Below are 24,014 nucleotides of genomic sequence, written 5' to 3'. Positions count from 1 at the left end.
TCATGTAAAAATTACTAAATTTAAAAAGAAGGTAAATTTTCTAGTTTTCTTCTTTTTTTGGGTCACCTGCCTTGGTGGGAAATGGCTGGTATGCTGGAAAGAAAAAAGTTATCATTTTTTTTTTCAACAAATCGGCCGTCTTCCACCGACGCAGGGTGACCCAAAAAGAAAGAAAATCCCCAAAGAGAAAATACTAAATTATGGATAATTCAAAATAAATATTTGCTCTGTGATGCAAGGAAAATTGTGTAGTAGTAAATGCATTAGGCAGAGCTAATGTAGGAGGATTATCAAATAAATGTATCAAAATACAGTGGACCCCCGGTTAACGAACTTTTTTCATTCCAGTAGTATGTTCAGGTGCCAGTACTGACCGAATTTTTTCCCATAAGGAATATTGTGAAGTAGATTAGTCCATTTCAGACCCCCAAACATACACGTACAAACGCACTTACATAAATACACTTACATAATTGGTCGCATTTGGAGGTGATCGTTAAGCGGGGGTCCACTGTATTTTTGTAATAGATTTTCGGAATTCCTAAGTTTTTATTCTAATTAAAAAGTTGCTGTTGCACAGGAACCTGGTGATAGTGGCTGGTTCTTGTGAGTTTATGGATGACACCAACCTTAAGAATAATGGCCTTGGTCATGGCATTACTGTATGGCGCATGGTAAATGATTACCCATTCTATAAACAGGTAAATTTTATCATAAATATATTGTGTGATGTTCTTTTATTAATGATATTCTCTGATATCAATGTATATATTGTTATTATTACACTTGTAATTTAATATAAAATGCTAGTTTAGTTTACCCTCTAAGACCATTAACTAAAATTTTTGATGTCCTTGAGATATTTCTTCTTAATAAATTTAATGTTTAAATATAAATAATACATCTTTAGATTTATGTAATCTTTTAATATAATTGTTTTGGCTTTCATACAATAATATTTAACACAGTACTTCATGATGTCTTTTTCATTCTTCACTTTGCATTTGGGTAAAAGTCATTTGGTTAAGTTAGTTTTTAATGGATAAAATTTATAGTTACAGTGTGAACTTTATTACTCTTAAACAAATACACACCATAAACTTTAATGTAGTCTCATTTGTTGACAGTTGGTCTGTCATTCTTCTAGACTATGTTTATCACTTACTATCATAGAATACTTTCTCTACTGCTGTTTGTAATGTCTTTCTTTCTTTCAACACACCGGCCGTATCCCACCGAGGTGGGGTGGCCCAAAAGGAAAAACAAAAGTTTCTCCTTTTACATTTAGTAATACAGTGGACCCCCGGTTAACGAACTTTTTTCATTCCAGTAGTATGTTCAGGTGCCAGTACTGACCGAATTTTTTCCCATAAGGAATATTGTGAAGTAGATTAGTCCATTTCAGACCCCCAAACATACACGTACAAACGCACTTACATAAATACACTTACATAATTGGTCGCATTTGGAGGTGATCGTTAAGCGGGGGTCCACTGTATATATACAGGAGAAGGGGTTACTAGCCCCTTGCTCCCGGCATTTTAGTCGCCTCTTACAATACACATGGCTTATGGAGGAAGAATTCTGTTCCACTTCCCCATTGAGGTAAGAGGAAATAAACAAGAACAAGAACTAGAAAGAAAATAGAAGAAAACCCAGAGGGGTGTGTGTATATATATGCTTGTACATGTATGTGTAGTGTGACCTAAGTGCAAGTAGAAGTAGTAAGACATACCTAAAATCTTGCATGTTTATGAGACAGACAAAAGACACCAGCAATCGTACCATCATGTAAAACAATTACAGGCTTTTGTTGTACACTCACTTGGCAGGATGGTAGTACCTCCCTGGACGGTTGCTGTGTACCAACCTACTACCTAGGTGTTTGTAATGTGTTCCTTAGATATTTTTTTTATTTTTTCTCAGTCTTGGTTGTTTAAATTTTTGCATATTAAATTATGATTTAGTAAGCCTTTTGTGGTTGAGATATATATGTTTTCACTTGCAGGTAGCAACAGTTAATGAAGAAGAATACGTGCCACCCAGTGTTGGTCTGTGGAAGCGTTTAATGGGGCGCCGATCAGTGCCTCATCATGATTACATTTTCCAAATGTGCATTTCCCCCTCTTGTCATCAACTAGCCACATTGCACACCTCTGGCAGCCTCTCTATTTGGGAACTTCCATCCTTGCGGAAAAAAAAATTTTGGCACCTATCCTTGCAGCCACATTACGATGCTGTAAATCCATCCTCGTCTGAGTATATCCCATGCCAGAAGCAGCGGCTCCTTCATTATACAGGGCCTTTAAAGAATCACCCAGCAGATCTTAGTTGGTGGTCAGATGCAGCTGTGATCATAGCACGGTATTCTGGAGCAGTGACTGTTAGCTCGGTTAACTCATTAAGGAATTTGCTTGGAGAATCACCAGAGTTTCTTGAGGGTGTACCACAGGCAAGTAGCCATGAAAAGTTTTAATTATATTCATAGTATCTGGCCAGTTGCATGTCTTGCAGACCCTGTTACATGGACAAAAATGTATATTAAATTTCTGCTTTTTGTTTTATTTATTTATTTCTTTTAACAATTCGGCTGTCTCCCACCGAGGCAGGGTGACCCAAAAAAGAGAGAAACACTTTCACCATCATTCAACACATTCACCATCATTTACACAGTATCACTGCCTCTGTGGAGGCGCCCAGATACGACAGTTTAGATGTCACTCCAAACAGCCAGTATCTCAAACCCCTCCTTTAAAGTGCAGGCATTGTACTTCCCATCTCCAGGACTCAAGTCTGGCGTAACATTTTGGGTTTCAGTACAGTAGTGTGACACACATTGATAAATCCTGAATGGCTGAAATTTGTCATTACCATAATCATATTTTTTTTCAACATGCTGGCTGTCTCCCACTGAGGCAGGGTGACCTGCAAAGAAGAAATGCTTCTTTTTAAATTTAGTAATTTGTATAGAAAAAGGGGTTACTATCCCCTTGCTTCCATAATCATAAAATATAGATCTTTGTAATATTACAAGAAATAAAAATGCATTATTGGCTACAGCTTAGAAATGTCTTAACCAGAATAAAGGATAAATAGAAAAGACTAACAAAATTTTAGTTTACAATAGAACAAAGTACGTATGCTTATGTGATCATTTTTCTTTGTATTGCAGATAAGTGAGGCGTATGATCGAGGATTTCTCTGTTTGGAGGTAGAAAGTCGGGTGAACACAAAGCGCTTATTAACCACTTCTAATGAAGGTTCTGATGAGGAGGAGTATGTAGATTCAGATGAGGAAGAGGAGTACTCCTTTATTCAGAGATCCAGTCGCCTAGCTAAGAGTGCCCTGTATTGGGTCACAGATGCAGAGAGGTATGGAGCTTATCTGGAGAACGACTCGCAGTGCATTGAGAGTTGTGAATATTTTATATGCTGTATTTATGTTTGAAATATATTATGAGAGCCTAAAGACAGTAAAACTTAATTGAGCGATTGTGCAGTTTTGTAAATTTTTGTTGAGAATGGAGGAATGTATCAGTATAGTGGTACCAATCCTTCTACATGGGTGTGAGGCATGGGCTTTAAAAGGTGCAGTTTTTAGCTTGTGTGGCAAAATGATGCTTGCCTTATAAGCCAAGTTTGCAAGCTCTGGCTAATATGTACGACAGATACATATTCTATTGTCTGCCTCTATATTTTTATGTTTATGATCTGTAATTTTTTGCCTGCTTTTCAAATGTAAATATATTCTTTTTCTCAAACTAGATTTCGACCTCCAAGCAAGAGATCCAAAATTGTGCAGAGAACTTTTCGTTTGTTGTGTCTGAAGAGTACGACTCCCGAAGAACTATTTGCTCGCAAGATTGAAAATGAAGAATACGGAGAAGCACTGGCACTTGCTAACAGCTATAAGTTAGTTTTCATGTGCTGAAATTATGCATGTTTAAATTTTTATTTTTGGAAGTGTTTCTTTTTTGACTCACCCTGCTTCTGTGGGAGGCAGCCAGTGTACTAAAAAAAAATGATTATACAGTACAATATGTACTGTAATTAAGAGAGTTTGAAATGATTGCTTCATTGCAATGATCTGTTATTCTTTAGAAGAAAGCATTATGTTTTGTTTTATGTCTTAATATGCACAACTGAAAAATGTTAAGTTAATTGGTGGAAGGGAAAAGAATGTTGGTTTTGGGATGTTCTGAAGAACTGAAGAAGAACTGAAGATTAATTAATTAGCTAGTTTTGATTTTTTTTTATTCCAAGTTTTTTTAAATAAATTTTAATGATTATCATCATGCTAATATTTTTCTTCTAAAATATACGAGTCCAGGAAGGTTTAATGATTTCTTTCATTTTTCAGCCTTGACTGTGATCGAGTGTATCAACAACAGTGGCGGAGAAGTTCAGTCACTGTCGCCTCTATACAAGATTATCTTGCCAAGATTCGCAAAAGGTCTTGGGTCCTGGCAGAATGTGTGAGCCGTGTTCCAGAAAATATTGATGCTGCACGTGAGCTGTTAATGTATGGTCTTCGAGGGACAGATCTTGAGGTAACACAAGATTCAAGTTTACTGGCTAAATACATACAGTAGGACCCCCATATCCTCGAACATCCCTATGAAAAGGTTTAATTGACAAATTATGTACAATAAGTTGAGAAGGGGCACTTTTCCATTGATGGGAAGCACTTCACAACTTTTCTTAGGCTTTAAAGAACTGTCATCATCACTACTTTTGCACTTTGGTGTCATTATTAAGCAAAACTAAGGGTTATTTTCAGGCCAAGGTAAACTGCGGATAACTGAAACCTCAAAAACCGGACCCGTGGATACGATGGTCTTTTTTTTTTTTTCCAACAAGTCGGCCATCTCCCACCGAGGCAGGGTGACCCAAAAAAGAAAGAAAATCCCCAAAAAGAAAATACTTTCATCATCATTCAACACTTTCACCACACTCACACATAATCACTGTTTTTGCAGAGGTGCTCAGAATACAACAGTTTAGAAGCATATACGTATAAAGATACACAACATATCCCCCCAAACTGCCAATATCCCAAACCCCTCCTTTAAAGTGCAGGCATTGTACTTCCCATTTCCAGGACTCAAGTCCAACTATATGAAAATAACCGGTTTCCCTGAATTTTTTTTTTTTTTTTTCAACAAGTCTGCCATCTCCCACCGAGGCAGGGTGACCCAAAAAAGAAAGAAAATCCCCAAAAAGAAAATACTTTCATCATCATTCAACACTTTCACCACACTCACACATTATCACTGCTTTTGCAGAGGTGCTCAGAATACAACAGCTTAGAAGCATATACGTATAAAGATACACAACATATCCCTCCAAACTGCCAATATCCCAAACCCCTCCTTTAAAGTGCAGGCATTGTACTTCCCATTTCCAGGACTCAAGTCCGACTATATGAACATAACCGGTTTCCCTGAATCCCTTCACTATATATTACCCTGCTCACACTCCAACAGATCGTCAGGTCCCAAGTACCATTCGTCTCCATTCACTCCTGTCTAACACGCTCACGCACGCTTGCTGGAAGTCCAAGCCCCTTGCCCACAAAACCTCCTTTACCCCCTCTCTCCAACCCTTTCAAGGACGACCCCTACCTTGCCTTCCTTCCCCTATAGATTTATATGCTTTCCTTGTCATTCTACTTTGATCCATTCTCTCTAAATGACCAAACCACCTCAACAACCCCTCTTCTGCCCTCTGACTAATACTTTTATTAACTCCACACCTTTTCCTAATTTCCACACTCCGAATTTTCTGCATAATATTTACACCACACATTGCCCTTAGACAGGACATCTCCACTGCCTCCAACCGTCTCCTTGCTGCTGCATTTACCACCCAAGCTTCACACCCATATAAGAGTGTTGGTACTACTATACTTTCATACATTCCCTTCTTTGCCTCCATAGATAACATTTTTTGACTCCACATATACCTCAATGCACCACTCACCTTTTTTCCCTCATCAATTCTATGATTAACCTCATCCTTCATAAATCCATCCGCCGACACGTCAACTCCCAAGTATCTGAAAACATTCACTTCTTCCATACTCCTCCTCCCCAAATTGATATCCAATTTTTCTTTATCTAAATCATTTGATACCCTCATCACCTTATTCTTTTCTATGTTCACTTTCAATTTTCTACCTTTACACACATTCCCAAACTCATCCACTAACCTTTGCAATTTTTCTTTAGAATCTCCCATAAGCACAGTATCATCAGCAAAAAGTAACTGTTAATTCCCATTTTGAATTTGATTCCCCATAATTTAATCCCACCCCTCTCCCGAACACCCTAGCATTTACTTCTTTTACAACCCCGTCTATAAATATATTAAACAACCATGGTGACATTACACATCCTTGTCTAAGACCTACTTTTACTGGGAAGTATTCTCCCTCTCTTCTACACACCCTAACCTGAGCCTCACTATCCTCATAAAAACTCTTTACAGCATTTAGTAACTTACCACCTATTCCATAAACTTGCAACATCTGCCACATTGCCCCTCTATCCACTCTATCATATGCCTTTTCTAAATCCATAAATGCAATAAAAACTTCCCTACCTTTATCTAAATACTGTTCACGATGGTCTTACTGTACCTAAATTCATGTAGAAGTTAGATGTTTGGATGACTTTTAGACACGACGACCACTCATTAGGCAAGACAGGAGTGAATGGATGTCTTGCACTGATATGTCTAGTACAGCTGTTCGGTGATCCATTGTAAACCTTGGTCAGTATAGAGCGCAATCCATAATCTCATTCAAAGTACCTGTATACTGTTTTTGTACTAGTTCTTTAAGCTTTGAATATTTCCTTTCTTTCCACTGCCTGTCCATCCTTTATTGTATATGTATTGTACTATATGTACAGTGCCTGCAGTAACAAACTGGACCTCTTTATTGTTATGAAAATTGTTAAAAAGCAACAATATATACATTATAGAACAATACTTGGTACTTCCTTTAATATTTTGTCATCTGCTTGGCCTTGATGAAAACTCAGATGAATGTGTATATATAAATGTGTACATGCATGTGTAGCGTGATCTAATTGTAGGTAAAAGTAAGAAGATATACCTCTTACCTTGTGGTTTATGAGACAAAAAAAAAAAAACACCAGCAATCCCTACCATCGTGTAAAACAAAATACATGTTTTCGCCTTATACTCATTTAGCAGGATAGCAGTACCTCCCTGGGTGGTTGCTGTCTACCAACCTACTACTGTACTGTAATGGTGAAAGTGTTATTTATTTTTTTTTTTTTTTGGGGGGGGGAGGGTCACCCTGCCTTGGTGGAAGATGGCCAGCGTGTTGAAAAAACCAAGTACAGTGGACCCCCGCTTAACGATCACCTCCCAATGCGACCAATTATGTAAATGTATTTATGTAAGTGCTTTTGTACGTGTATGTTTGGGGGTCTGAAATGGACTAATCTACTTCACAATATTCCTTATGGGAACAAATTCGGTCAGTACTGGCACCTGAACATACTTCTGGAATGAAAAAATATCGTTAACCGGGGGTCCACTGTATTGCAGTTTTTTGAAAAAAAAAAAAAGAAACAAGTACAGTATTAGTTTTTGTTCTGTTTATATTATTGCTTTTTAATGATTTTCATAATAATAAAGGGGAGGTCAGGTTTATTTTTGCAGGAATTGTATAAATGGCAGATTAAGGAAATTTATAAATGGACATGGCCTATATTGGACAAACCTGTGATGCAGCAGACTTGATTTCCTGCATCACCATTACTGTCAGACACCTTCCATATAGACGAAGGTGTGATGCAGTAGACTTGGTCTACTACATCAATAATTGTACTGGACACTTCATACACCGGACACTTCATACACCGGACACTTCATACACCGGACACTTCATACACCGGACACTTCATACACCGGACACTTCATACACCGGACACTTCATACACCGGACACTTCATACACCGGACACTTCATACACCGGACACTTCATACACCGGACACTTCATACACTGGACACTTCATACACCGGACACTTCATACACCGGACACTTCATACACCGGACACTTCATACACCGGACACTTCATACACCGGACACTTCATACACCGGACGCTTCATACACCGGACGCTTCATACACTGGACGCTTCATACACCGGACACTTCATACACCGGACACTTCATACACCGGACACTTCATACACCGGACACTTCATACACCGGACACTTCATACACCGGACACTTCATACACCGGACACTTCATACACCGGACACTTCGTACGCCGGACACTTCATACACCGGACACTTCATACACCGGGCACTTCATACACCGAACACTTCATACAAAGGATGCTTCATACACCGGACACTTCATACACCGGACACTTCATACACCGGACACTTCATACACCAGACACTTCATACACTGGACACTTCATACACCAGACACGTCATACACCAGACACTTCATACACCAGACACTTCATACACCGGACACTTCATACACCGGACACTTCATACACCGGACACTTCATACACTGGACACTTCATACACCGGACACTTCATACAAAGGGCGCTTCATACACCGGACACTTCATACACCGGACACTTCATACACCGGACACTTCATACACCGGACACTTCATACACCGGACACTTCATACACCGGACACTTCATACACTGGACGCTTCATACAAAGGACGCTTCATACACCGGACACTTCATACACTGGACACTTCATACACCGGACACTTCATACACCGGACACTTCATACACCGGACACTTCATACACCGGACACTTCATACACCGGACACTTCATACACTGGACACTTCATACACTGGACACTTCATACACTGGACACTTCATACACTGGACACTTCATACACCGGACACTTTATACACTGGACACTTCATACACTGGACACTTCATACACCGGACACTTCATACACTGGACACTTCATACACTGGACACTTCATACACCGGACACTTCATACACCGGACACTTCATACACTGGACACTTCATACACTGGACACTTCATGCACCGGACACTTCATACACCGGACACTTCATACACTGGACACTTCATACACCGGACACTTCATACACCGGACACTTCATACACTGGACACTTCATACACCGGACACTTCATACACCGGACACTTCATACACTGGACACTTCATACACTGGACACTTCATACACCAGACACTTCATACACCGGACACTTCATACACCGGACACTTCATACACCGGACACTTCATACACCGGACACTTCATACACCGGACACTTCATACACCGGACACTTCATACACCGGACACTTCATACACCGGACACTTCATACACCGGACACTTCATACACCGGACACTTCATACACCAGACACTTCATACACCGGACACTTCATACACCGGACACTTCATACACCGGACACTTCATACACCGGACGCTTCATACACCGGACGCTTCATACACCGGACGCTTCATACACCGGACCCTTCATACACCGGACACTTCATACACCGGACACTTCATACACCGGACACTTCATACACCGGACACTTCATACACCGGACACTTCATACACCGGACACTTCATACACCGGACACTTCGTACGCCGGACACTTCATACACCGGACACTTCATACACCGGGCACTTCATACACCGAACACTTCATACAAAGGATGCTTCATACACCGGACACTTCATACACCGGACACTTCATACACCGGACACTTCATACACCAGACACTTCATACACTGGACACTTCATACACCAGACACGTCATACACCAGACACTTCATACACCAGACACTTCATACACCGGACACTTCATACACCGGACACTTCATACACCGGACACTTCATACACCGGACACTTCATACACCGGACACTTCATACAAAGGACGCTTCATACACCGGACACTTCATACACCGGACACTTCATACACCGGACACTTCATACACCGGACACTTCATACACTGGACGCTTCATACAAAGGACGCTTCATACACCGGACACTTCATACACCGGACACTTCATACACCGGACACTTCATACACCGGACACTTCATACACCGGACACTTCATACACCGGACACTTCATACACCGGACACTTCATACACTGGACACTTCATACACTGGACACTTCATACACTGGACACTTCATACACCGGACACTTCATACACTGGACACTTCATACACTGGACACTTCATACACTGGACACTTCATACACCGGACACTTCATACACTGGACACTTCATACACTGGACACTTCATACACCGGAAACTTCATACACCGGACACTTCATACACCGGACACTTCATACACTGGACACTTCATACACTGGACACTTCATACACCGGACACTTCATACACCAGACACTTCATACACCGGACGCTTCATACACTGGACACTTCATACACTGGACACTTCATACACCGGACACTTCATACACTGGACACTTCATACACCGGACACTTCATACACCGGACACTTCATACACCGGACACTTCATACACCGGACGCTTCATACACCAGACACTTCATACACTGGACACTTCATACACTGGACACTTCATACACCGGACACTTCATACACCGGACACTTCATACACCGGACACTTCATACACCGGACACTTCATACACCGGACACTTCATACACCGGACACTTCATACACCGGGCTTACTGAACCTTTGTCTGTAATATGCAAGATCCATTGCATCGGGGTCCATTACACTGAGGTTTTACTGTAATTTTACTAGAATTATTTTTCTCTATGACATAGCAGTGAAGTGCTCTGAGGAATTTATTGTTTTAAATTGTTAGAAATTTAATTATGTAGTTCTTAATGAAAATTTATGGATATGTTATGATTTAAATAAATTCACATACAATGGCTTGTATTTTCAATTTGTATGAAACTGTATTGCATATTCATCAGAAGCCCCTAGCTTTCATACTTCCATATTTTTATTTTGCAGGCAATCATTGCTATTGGTAATGAAACTGACAATGAAGAATTCATTGTGTGTGATTCTAACCTGGATTATGATGAAGGACTTGATGTAGACCCTAGTGAATATGAGGTCAGAGCCCAAGAGAGAGAAGCTAAAGAGCTCAAGAGGAAGCATGAACTTCTTATGCAGGTGAGCCTCTGGCACTACGTCACTACATGTCTTAAGATACTTTCTGCCCTGCTTTCTCACTGGCACCATAGTCAAGGCCTTACTCTCCAAACCCCTGGGAAATTATAATAATTTATAACATACAACCAGATGCAGTAGATCTGCTGCTATGTGCCAGACAGGTGGACTCCTGCTTAATGACCAAGATAGGGACCAAAGGAATGGTTTGTTAAGTGAAAAAATGCTGAGTGAATCTCATTTTCCCATAGAAATCCTTGTTATAACTTGAGATACGCACCTGGATAATAATGTTCCACGTCAAATTCCTATCTAATTTCTGGTCACAGACTGGGCTGCAGGGGAGTTGACCCCTGAAACCCTCTCCAGGTATACTTCAGGTATCAATTTTTTTTTATTAAGCAGGGATCATTGTACTATGCTTAGTAATCAAGCCAGATCTAACATTTGATATCTCTGCTTGGGAATCTACAGTAAACAGCAGCTGTCATAACAAGATCTAGCTGCTGTAAACAACACGCACTACTTTGGTTTAAATCTTGCAACCTACATTCCACTGTTGCACATTTTCAGAACATTGAACTGTAATTCAAAAATGAATTGAGAAATGTCCTTGAGAGATATAGTAGAATTCTACCCATGGACACAGTACAAGTGTTCCACGAGTGTGATTCATTATATGTATAACTTTTATAGAAATAATAGATCCAAAAATATGGATTATATTAACAGAAGAAACTTTAAAGCTTTAAAAATATAATTTTGTAGTATACTACTCTCAATTATGTAATATATTCTGTGTATTGTATTACTTGTATATGCAATATCTTTAATAAAATCATACTGCCAGTATTGTATCTTTACCATTCCTTTTTCAGCTTGACATGAAGAACTTGACATCAGAACAGAAAAATGTGATAAGGGCTCGACAAAAATTGCTGACTTATCTGGATCGATTAGCTACATATGAGGTAAGTGTTAAAGGAGATAAATACAATTACAGTACAAGTAACCTAGACAGGTGGAAGTACAGTACATGTAGTGCCATTTACAATATTTCAAGAATAAATTACAAAATGCAAAACTACCATCTGAAAAGAAATATCTAGTGGAAAAATAACCACAGCAATCCCTGAGCACTTTCATGCACTTTTTGAAGATGCATGTAAGTGTATGAAAGTGCTCAAGTGTTTGTTTTTTTATTCAGTCACTGGCATTTTTTCCACAGTAATTTTAGTGGGCAAAGAAATATGAGGAAAGGCTTTGTAAACAGCAATTGTTATAAAGTACTGGACAGACTAGCATTGTTAGAGGTAGCTTAATTGAATGGTGTTTCTGTAAATTTGGGACTGTCAAATGGGCATCAACATGAACTGTGAGTTTCACTGGAAAATCCAAGGCCTGTAGAAGAGTACATTCCTGTTTAGTATGATGGTGATTTGCATATTTTCATTGTAACAGACTTTATACAGTATTGTAACCAGATATTTAGTCAGCATGCAAAAGATGAATTGAACAATGTACCAGAGAAATTTAAGTCAAAGGTTTTCATACTGTTGCCTGGCAGGTGGTCTACCCAGAACCTTGTCAGTGCCATGCCACTTTTCATTAATTAACAAAGTTTTCAACATTGTATATACTACAATGACAATTGTAGTGACTGGCCTATATCCTTCAGCCAATTGATGAGGATCTGAAGTGTTTACTACAATATCATACTAATAACAGATGCCTTTATTAACTTCACACTTTTCTATATTAGAACCTCTTTGTTGCATTTTCTTTCAGGTACTTCTTGGTGGTGCTCACATTGCACCTGAACATTATGATGTATCATTCTTTGACAAGTTTCGCAGCCAGTCAGCCATCTCTGCTACAATAGAGTTTGCCCGCAACTATGACTGGCGTGGTGTTGATGCCATGTTCACTTATCATGGTGGAGAGACTTTGCCCCATCGTCTAGCTGTTTTATCAAGCTTTCCACCAACTATGGGACCTTTCGAATACAGGTAGATATTACAATGCCTCGGTGGGAGACGACCGACTTGTTGAAAAAAAAAAAAAAAAAAAAAAATTACAATATTCTCCATGGGGAAGTGGAGAAGAATTCTTCCTCAGTAAGCTGTGTGTATCATAAGAGGTGACTAAAATGCTGGGAGCAAGGGGCAAATAACCCTTTCTCCTGTATAAATTACTAAATTTAAAAAAAAAAAACTTTAGTTTTTCTTTATAAGTCACCTTGCCTTGGTGGGATATGGCTGGTTCAGGGTCTTAAGGGCTCTTAATCTAAGGACCTAGAGCTACTCTTCCCTTCCTTGGACTAGACTTGATTACCTCCCATTTGCTAAGCATTGTTTTACCTCCTCTGTAAAATTGTCATGCTGCTGCTATGCAATATATATACGTACGTATTTTTATTAACACACTGGCTTACAGAGAAAGGATGTGAAATATACATATATTGTAATTGCTTTTATTGCATTGTGAATAGTAAGGCAAAATTTAATTTTGCATTCTATATTTAGGTCATTATTACCTGAGTGTGAGGATGATGAGGTGTTTTTGTGGGAGCAAGAGCAGTTACGAGATGAAGATTGGTGTGAGGATCCTATATGCAGGTACGATCAATAAAATTTTAACATTTTCCATTTGTTTTGTTTTATATTATTGATGAAAACACTAATAAGTATGAAGTGTATTGTAAATATTTTGAAAATGTGTAAAAAAAATTACCATTGATCTAAATACAGACTCTACAGCAAGCATGTTGCATTGCATTTGTGTCTTGGCGTATTTATGTAAATCTCTGTGAAAAATTTCTGACCTTGTGAATTAACAACTTTTTAACTTCTTAAATACTATATTAAGTTTGTCTTTACTTTGCACTTATCATAATATAACAGTTTTACTTAATTATTTCCTGGGCTGCTATTTTATTCGACATTTCATTATATTACATAATTTAAATTATACCTTTGGTATTTCCATCCCATCTAATGTGTTTACTCTACATTCTGATCCTAGGTAATTGTTTCACCCTATTTTACCTGCAGGGAAGCAGTAAATTGGGGGGAGGGAGATCCAGCCAGTTTCTTATACACAGAGCATCCCAGTTTGGAAAAGTTTCGAGGGGTGAACCTTACAAATGAAATGGTCAGTGAGTGGTATCAGGAACGTGCTCGAGAGATAGAAAGTTGTAGCCACTTTGTTGATGCTGCATTAGACCTTCTGAAACTAGGGCGGGAGAGAGGTGTTGAGGTAAGAAATTCTAGCTTTATAAAGTACAGTAATTATAATTGACTGTCATTCTTTGTGGATATATACTGGTAATGAGCTGCTTATCCAACATCCCAATATCTGGCAGGACATGAAAACTGGCTGCACTTAAAGCTGGTACATCCTGGGTAGCAATTTGAAGTGCTCCTTTGCTATGGTTGTATCATTGATTCCTGTGTTGATTTCACTTGATATAGTCTCACTTGCAGTGTCATGATGTTTTTTTTGTCATCTCGTTATGTATACTGTACTTTCTCCTCCATAACATCACGTGCTATTTTTATTGTCCTTTGTCTAATTTGTGTTTCAGAATCTGGAGGAACTGCATGACACACTAGATTCCTTAGAAGTGCTAGTGTATGAAGTCGGCCTCACCTCCATGACCCTTGAAAAATATTCCAAACTCTCCGATGATGAGAAAATTGTGCAACTCTTGTCAACAGTTAGTTTAACTGTACTTTTTTTCCTTTTATCTTCTTCTAAGTACAAAACCTAATTAGTTTTTAAGTTTCGTTATATCAGACATGGGAATTTTTAACCCTTTGAGGGTCGACAGGCCCTCTCCGAAACTCGTTCTCAGGGTCGGCCAAATTTAAAAAAAAAAAAAATTATTTTCTCTTATGAAAAGATAGAGAATCTTTTCCCGATCATAAAGACACCAAAAGTTTGAAATTTGATAGAAAACTTACGGAATTATGCTCTCGCAAAGTTAGCGGTCTCGGCGATGTTTACGCATCGGCGATTTTGCCCACTTTGAGCCCCATTTTCGGCCAATTTCACTGTACTAGTCGACAAAAAACATGAATATTTCGCTAGAACTCCATTTTTTCTATCGAATGGGTGCAAGAAACCACCCATTTATGAAATTCAACTATCCAGTACAGTGGTCAGAATTTAGCAATTTTGCCAATTTCACACAAATTTCAAAAGATGCCAATTTCCGAATAGGGTCCAGAATAAACAAGAAAGACATTCCTGGCACTAAAATGACATTTCCTCTAGTCATTAGTCACGTCTCAAGGCCCCTCTTATATTCTTTTGCTTTCCACTTTGAATTTTTATTTTCACAAAAAATATAAGATTTACTGTTATGCAGACTACTGCATTAGTGTAAAAAATGGTATAAATATTATTGGTGCACTTGTGAAAGAATATTAGACTCACCAGTTGACGTGTATTGCACGCTTGGCACGATTTGTTTACTTTTGAAGTTTGGTAAAAATCAAACATTTCTGCTACTTTGAGCTCAATTTCAAGGCACCTTTCATTGTAAAACCAGTCAAAATCATCTCAATTTCTGTAATATGTCTTCCATTCTATAAAATGAGACCAAGAAAACTAGAATACAACAATAAATACCATATGAAAATACACTGCAAAGTCGCTGATTTATTAAAAAAAATGGTCAAAGTTTTTTTTTTCTCATTATGCACTGTGTGCTGCAGGATTTTTTTTAGACTGTGCACACTGACCACATAGACCCATCTTTCATGTGAAGGCCTACCAGCTTTCTCCCACTAGATTTGAGGCCGCTAGAATTTATGAGTACTAGTACGTCAAAAACCCCTACGCGCAAGACGTACTAGTACGACCAAAACCCTCAAAGGGTTAAGATCCCTCTGTCTTTTTGGATGTGAGGTCCCTGGAACTATTTGAGACTCGCATGAATTAGTGAACTCACATGAATTAGTGGGATGTTTGAATGTGTATGGATGTTGTGCGAATGAAAAGAAAGAGATGATTGTGGATGTTATGAATGAGAAGAAGCTGGATGTCCTGGCTTTAAGTGAAACAAAGCTAAAGGGGGTGGAAGAGTTTCAGTGGGGAGAAATAAATGGGATTTGAGAAGGTTTCAAATAGAGTTAGAGCTAAAGAAGAAGTAGCAATGATGTTGAAGAATAAGTTATGGCAGGAAAAGAAGGATTATAAATGTATACATTCAAGGATTATGTGGAGTAAAATAAGGGTTAGATGTTAAAAGTAGGTTATAGTAAGTGTTTATGCACCTGGAGAAGAGAGAATTGTAGAGGAGAGAGAAAGATTTTGGGAAATGTTGAGTGAGTGCATGGGGAGTTTTGAACCAAGTGAGAGAGTACTTGTGGTTTGGGATCTCAATGCTAAAGTGGGTAAAAATGTTGTGGAGGGAGTAGAAGGTAAATTTGGGGTGCCAGGGGTAAAGGAAAATAGGTAGAAAGAGGTTTGGTAATAAGTAATACATAATACAAGATAAATAAGTGTGGAAATTAGAAGGTGTGGAGTTAATAAAAGTATTAGTCAGAGGGCTGAAGAGGGTTTGTAGAGGTGGTTTGGTCATTTAGAGAGAATGGATCAAAGTAGAATGACATGGAGAGCGTATAAATCTGTAGGGGAAGGAAAGCGGAGTAGGGGTCATCCTCGAAAAGGTTGGAGGGAGGGGGTAAAGGAGGTGTTGTGGGCGAGGGGTTTGGACTTCCAGCAAGCATGCGTGAGCATTTTAGATAGGAGTGAATGGAGACAAATGGTATTTAGGACCTGACGAGCTGTTGGAGTGTGAGTAGGGTAATATTTAGTGAAGGGATTCACGGAAACCGGTTATTTTATATAACCGGACTTGAGTCCTGGAAATGAGAAGTACATACAATGCCTGCACTCTAAAGGAGGGGTTTGGGATATTGGCAGTTTGGAGGGATATACAGTGGACCCTTGACTAACGCTATTAATCCGTTCCTGAGAGCTCATCGTTAGTCAAAATAATCGTTAGTCAAGTTAATTTTCCCCATAAGAAATAATGGAAATCAAATTAATCCATGCAAGACACCCAAAAGTATTGAAAAAAAAAAATTTTAACACATGAAATATTAATTTTAATACACACAAACTGAAGAAGACATGCACAGTTACATGACACTTACCTTTATTGAAGTTCTGGTGATGATTGATGGGATGGGAAGAGGGGAGTGTGTTGATGGTCTTAGTGTTTAGAAGGGGAATCCCCTTCCATTAGGACTTGAGGTGGCAAGTCCTTTTTCGGGGTTACTTCCCTTCTTTTAATGCCACTAGGACCAGCTTGAGAGTCACTGGACCTCTGTTGCACAACATATCTGCCCATAGAGGCCTATACCTCCCGTTCCTTTATGACATTCCTAACGTGCTTCACAACATTGTCAGTGTCACCATTAAATACTTGTTCAGGTTTCAGTCCTTCACTGTCTATGTACTCCTTGAATTCCTGCACATATTTTTCAGCTGCTTTTTGGTCCAAACTGGCAGCCTCACCATGCCTTATCACACTATGTATGCCACTACGATTCTTAAATCTCTCAAACCAACCTTTGCTGGCCTTAAATTCACTCACATCACCACTAGTTGCTGGCATTTTTCTAATTAAATCGTCATGCAACTTCCTAGCCTTTTCACATATGATCACTTGAGAGATGCTATCTCCTGCTATCTGTTTTTCGTTTATCCATACCAATAACAGTCTCTCAACATCTTCTATCACTTGCGATCTCAGTTTCGAAAACATAGTTGCACCTTTGGCAAGAACAGCTTCCTTGATTGCCGTTTTCTTGGCCACAATAGTAGCGATGGTTGATTGGGGTTTTGTGTACAGCCTGGCCAGCTCGGAGACATGCACTCCACTTTCATACTTAGCAATGATCTCTTTCTTCATATCCATAGTAATTCTCACCCTTTTTGCTGCAGGGTTGGCACTACAAGCTTTCTTGGGGCCCATGGTGACTTATTTTGCAGTTGCAATCACTAAAAAGGCTGTGATAATATGAAATGTTGCGATTGTATGCTTGGAAGCGACTGCGGTGGCTGGCTGGCTTGTAAACACTGGCCAGAAGTGGACGCGTCTCAGACGGAAGGAATAGTGTTGGTCGAGTTTTTTAGCGCTAATCAAGGCAAAATTTTTGCGATAAAATGTATCGCTAGTCAGATTTATCGTTAATCGATGCCATCGCTGGTCGAGGGTCCACTGTATTGTGTATTTTTATACGTATATACTTCTAAACTGTTGTATTCTGGGCACCTCTGCAAAAACAGTGATTATGTGTGAGTGAGGTGAAAGTGTTAAATGATGATGAAAGTATTTTCTTTTTGGGGATTTTCTTTCTTTTTGTGTCACCCTGCCTCGGTGGGAGACGGCCGACTTGTTGAAAGAAAAAAAAAAGTATACAAGGCATGATATAGCACATAATGAAAGTAGTTTGTTAGATTATGTATTGGTGGATAAAAGGTTGATGGGTAAGCTTCAGGATGTACATGTTTATAGAGGAGCAACTGATATATCGGATCATTATTTAGTCATAGCTACAGTCAGAGTAAGAGGTAGATAGGACAAAAGGAAAATGGCAAGAGCAAGTGAGAGAGAGGTGAAAGTGTATAAACAAAGGGAGAAGGAAGTTAGGGCAAGATATAAGCAACTATTGGCAGAAAGGTGAGCTAGTGCAAATATGAGTAGTGGAGGGGTTGAAGAGGGTTGGAATAGTTTTAAAAATGCAGTACATGTATTAGAATGTGGGGCAGAAGTTCGTGGTTATAGGAGGGTGGGTGCAGGAGGAAAGAGTAGTGATTGGTGGAATGATGAAGTAAAGGGTGTGATAAAAGAGAAAAAGATAGCTTATGAGAGGTTTTTACAAAGCAGAAGTGTTATAAGAAGAGCATAGTATATGGAGAGTAAAAGAAAGGTGAAGAGAATGGTGAGAGAGTGCAAAAGGAGACCAGATGATAGAGTGGGAGAGGCACTGTCAAGAAATTTTGCAGAAAATAAGAAAAAAAAATTTGGTGTGAGATAAAGAAGTTAAGAAAACCTAGGGAACGAACGGATTTGTCAGTTAAAAACAGAGTAGGGGAGTAGTAGATGGGGAGCTGGAGGTATTGGATAGATTTTAAATGTCGATGAACAAATGGAGGTGGTAATTTCATGCACTGGCCAGGGAGGTATAACATCTTTTAGGAGCGAAGAAGAGCAGGATGTAAGTGTGGGGAAGGTGTGTGAGGCAATACGTAAAATGAAAGGGGTAAAGCAGCTGAAACTGATGGGATCGTGGCAGAAATGTTAAAAGCATAGGGGGGATATAGTGTTGGAGTGGTTGGTATTTTTGTTTAATAAATGTATGAAAGAAGGGAAGGTACCAAGAGATTGGCAGAGAGCATGTATAGTTCCTTTATATAAAGGGAAGGGAGACTAAAGAGATTGTAAAAATGATAGGGGAATAAGTTTACTGAGTATACCAGGAAAAGTGTACAGTAGGGTTATTATCGAGAGAATTAGAGGTAACGCAGAGAGTAGGATTGCAGATGAGCAAGGAGGCTTTAGAGTGGGTAGGGGATGTGTAGATCAAGTGTTTACATTGAAGCATATAAGTGAACAGTATTTAGATAAAGGTAGGGAAGTTTTCATTGTATTTATGGATTTAGGAAGGGCATATGATAGAGTGGATAGAGGAGCAATGTGGCAGATGTTGCAAGTGTATGGAATAGGTAGTAAGTTACTAAATGCTGTAAAAAGTTTGTATGAGGATAGTGAGGCCCAGGTTAGGATGTGTAGGAGAGGGAGATTACTTTCTGATAAAAGTAGGTATTAGAAAGGGATATGTAATGTCACCATGGTTGTTTAATATATTTATAGATGAGGTTATGAAGGTGGTAAATGCTTCGGTGTTGGGGAGAGGGGTGGGATTAAATTATGGGGAATCAAGTACAAAATAGGAGTTGACACAGTTACTTTTTGCTGATGATACTGTGCTTATGGGTGATTCTAAAGAAAAGTTGCAAAGGTTAGTGGACGAGTTTGGGAGGATGTGTAAAGGTAGAAAGTTGAAAGTGAATGTAGATAAGAGCAAGGTGATGAGGGTATCAAATGATTTAAATAAAGAAAAACTGGATATCACATTGGAGAGAGGGAGTATGGAAGAAGTGAATGTTTTTAGATATTTGGGAGTTGATGTGTCAGTGGATGGGTTTATGAAGGATGAGGTTAACAATAGAATTGATGAAGGAGAAAAGGTGAGTGGTGCATTGAGGTATATGTGGAGACAAAAAACATTATCTATGGAGGCAAAGAAGGGAATGTATGAAAGTATAGTGGTACCAACACTTACATGGATGTGAAGCTTGGGTTGTAAATGCTGCAGCGAGGAGACGGTTGGAGGCAGTGGAGATGTCCTGTCTAAGGGCAATGTGTGGTGTAAATATTATGCAGAGAATTCGGTGTTTGGAAATTAGAAGGTGTGGAGTTAATAAAAGTATTAGTCAGAGGGCTGAAGAGGGGTTGTTGAGGTGGTGTGGTCATTTAGAGAGAGTGGATCAAAGTAGAATGACACGGAGAGCGTATAAATCTGTAGGGGAAGGAAGGTGGGGTAGGGGTCGTCCTTGAAAAGGTTGGAGGGAGGGGGTAAAGGAGGTTTTTTGGGCGATGGGCTTGGACTTCCAGCAAGCGAACGTGAGCGTGTTAGATAGGAGTGAATGGAGATGAATGGTTTTCAGGACCTGACGATCTGTTGGAGTGTGAGCAGGGTAATATTTAGTGAAGGGATTCAGGGAAACCGGTTAGTTTTATTTAGCTGGACTTGAGTACTGGAAATGGAAAGTACAATGCCTACACTTTAAAGGAGAGGTTTGGGATATTGGCAGTTTGAAAGGATGTGTTATATATCTTTATATATGCTTCTAAACTGTTGTATCTGGGCACCTCTGCAAATACAGTAATTATGTATGAGTGCGGTGAAAGTGTTGAATAATAATGAAAATATTTTCTTTTTGGGGATTTTATTTCTTTTTGGGGATTTTATTTCTTTTTGGGTCACCCTGCCTCGGTGGGAGACAGCCGACTTGTTGAAAAAACAAAGAACAAAAAACAAAAACAAAAACTAAAAAATAGAAATGAAGTAAGGAGAAAAGTATGAGATGTATAATAGAGAAGTCTTGAGAAAAGGAATTTTTTTTTTTTTTTTTTTTAACAAGTCGGCTGTCTCCCACCGAGGCAGGGTGACTCAAAAAGAAAGAAAATCCCGAAAAAGAAAATACTTTCATCATCATTCAACACTTTCACCTCACTCACACATAATCACTGTTTTTGCAGAGGTGCTCAGAACACAACAGTTTAGAAGCATATACGTATAAAGATACACAACATATCCCTCCAAACTGCTAATATCCTGAACCCCTCATTTAGAGTGCAGGCATTGTGCTTCCCATTTCCAGGACTTAAGTCTGGCTATTAAAAATAACCGGTTTCCCTGAATCCCTTCACTAACTATTACCCTGCTCACACTCCAACAGCTCGTCAGGTCCCAAAAACCATTCATCTCCATTCACTCCTATCTAACACACTCACACACACTTGCTGGAAGGAACTATATTGTAATATTCTTGGGACTGTCCATACAGTATATCAGTACATGGACTGGTATACTGCAAATACATACATAACCCGCACATAGAAGAGAGGAGCTTACGACCACGTTTTGGTCCGACTTTTCATTAGTGTGACTTTGTAAATGGTCCAAATTGGACCAAAACGTCGTCATAAGCTCCTCTCTTCTATGTGTGGGTTATACGTGTATCGTTCCAGTCACGGTATTGTGCCTTTTTTTGTTATGCTGCAAATCTTTTAGAATATGAATACGGTAATCTTGAACACTGCATTGTTTTCAGTAGTTTATGTATTCACTTTTTGGGAGATTATTTTAATACATTGATGATACAGTTAATGTAGAAATATTGTAGCAGATGGTGTATGTAGTGTCAAAAATTATTATAAATTGTTTCTCCTAAAACATTTTATAGTAATACTGTACATTTCACCGAGCTGTCTTGGCCAACAGAGCACTCCTGAAACCTACATCCAAAATATTCGTCGGTGGCTTCTTCCTTTCCTTGCTCGGTGTGAGAAGTGGCATCCAGGCAGTGCTAGGTCACTTCTGCGGACCTATGTAGTAAATACAGCCAAACAAGACCTCCGTCTACCATTGAAAATATTGCAAGTAAGAGTTATAAGTTTTTTACCTGCGTACCAATAGCTTCACAGCATGACTTACTTCACCTTGAAATACAGTGCTGTATCATATAACTGAAACATTTTATTTAAATACTGCAAAATGCTGATAAGTATATTGTATTATGCACTAAGGGGTGGGTTAATAGTGCATTTTCTGAATAGAAGTTTTGCATTCTGCATATTTGTCAAAACAAACTTAAGATCCTGGTTGGTATTTTATTTATTTCTGTATACCCATTGTATTGATTCTGTACATAAAAAGTAGGGTTTTTTTATATTTCACCCTGGTAATAGAACTTCGAAGTCTGTGAGAAATGTGTGTAAGAGGAGGTTTACTTAATTTGAGAATATTAAAAATGGTAAACTTTGTATGATACAGTACTTTATATTGTTCTAAAATAAGCAATAATGGCATTTTTTTTTTTTTTTTTTACATTTTAACTGGAATACCAATGCAGCACATGTTACAAGATACATGACTGCCATTATTTTTAATACTGTGTTTATTCACTGACTGTGCAAATGCCTTGTCATTGTGATGTTACTTTTATGCAAAGAATAATGACCTGATAGTATCAAAAGAGTTATGGTGAATGAAAGATATATTAGCAAGAGACAGATAAGTAAAGCTTTTGAGATGGTTTGGTCAAGAAAGAATGGAGCAAGATAGGTTGATCAAAAGGGTATATATATGATGGATAGATGGAAGAAGATATTGGAATGCCTGAGGAATGGTTGGAAGGAGTGTATTGGTTTGGAGTGAGATGAATGTAATTGTCAGTGGGGCTTGACATGCTGTTAGAGTCTGAGCATATAATACTCTGAAGGAATCCAGTAAATCCTGCTAGCTGGACTTGTTTTGAAAATTGTACGGTGATGCAGGGTTGGGAGGTTAAGGTTTGATGGGAATGTTTGTGCCCTTCTGGAAAAGTAACCAGAGAGCTAGTGATGGTTAATGTGTCGTCTCTTTTTTTTTTTTGTTTTCATTACCTTGATTTGATGGGAACTAATCTTTTATTTGTCTAAGTGTATGTATTAAACTTTTTCTATCTTTCAAGTATATTGACACGTTTGTAAAGTAGAGAATAATCTTTCAGCATTCTCGCCCTGATCAGCACTCTGGGATCATTACATCTGCAGAAGACATGATGACTATTGCAATTGATTGTGTATATGCTTGTGAAAAAGAGAACCAGCTTCCTCGAGCTTTTGCTATTCTAGAATGCCTTCCAGAAAGAGAGTCTGGGTAAGTAGCAGATAATTAAAAATATTTGTTTAAACTGCCTTGTATGATATTTTTAACATGAGAATATTGTCACGATCCTGAGGCAGCTCAATAAATAATATTTTAAATTCTTGTTGTTCATAGGAGTCCTCAGTGTTGTAGTCTGGAAAATCATACTGACTATTTAATGTGTTTAAAGTTTTTGTTTATATGGCATTTTGTAGGTGTTTCACTCATTTTCAAAGAGAACTGAAAAAAGTTGATCAGGACAGCTTTGATTTTTTCAAGTTTTTATATTCACATAAGTATTGTTTCAAAAGACTTAGTTGTAC

General features: G+C 38.8%; 1 protein-coding gene across 2 annotated transcripts in view; it reads left to right on the top strand.

Moving 5' to 3' along the window:
- LOC128701438 (NBAS subunit of NRZ tethering complex) overlaps positions 1-24,014 on the top strand; it is a 214,185-nt gene that overhangs the window by 14,612 nt on the left and 175,559 nt on the right. For both annotated transcript variants that reach the window (XM_070100315.1, XM_070100314.1), the window contains exons 7-19: positions 581-701; positions 2,009-2,452; positions 3,173-3,372; positions 3,766-3,912; positions 4,361-4,550; positions 11,033-11,197; positions 12,073-12,165; positions 12,983-13,203; positions 13,720-13,812; positions 14,248-14,452; positions 14,781-14,912; positions 22,285-22,443; positions 23,555-23,703. In XM_070100315.1, coding sequence (XP_069956416.1) covers positions 581-701; positions 2,009-2,452; positions 3,173-3,372; positions 3,766-3,912; positions 4,361-4,550; positions 11,033-11,197; positions 12,073-12,165; positions 12,983-13,203; positions 13,720-13,812; positions 14,248-14,452; positions 14,781-14,912; positions 22,285-22,443; positions 23,555-23,703 — 2,319 coding nt within the window. The remainder of the gene's footprint in view (positions 1-580; positions 702-2,008; positions 2,453-3,172; positions 3,373-3,765; positions 3,913-4,360; positions 4,551-11,032; positions 11,198-12,072; positions 12,166-12,982; positions 13,204-13,719; positions 13,813-14,247; positions 14,453-14,780; positions 14,913-22,284; positions 22,444-23,554; positions 23,704-24,014) is intronic.

The sequence above is a fragment of the Cherax quadricarinatus genome, chromosome 72, assembly GCF_038502225.1.
Source record: "Cherax quadricarinatus isolate ZL_2023a chromosome 72, ASM3850222v1, whole genome shotgun sequence".
Lineage (NCBI taxonomy): Eukaryota > Metazoa > Arthropoda > Malacostraca > Decapoda > Parastacidae > Cherax > Cherax quadricarinatus.
The sequence above is the reverse complement of the archived record's forward strand: the minus strand, read 5'-3'. Positions and strand labels throughout refer to the sequence as shown.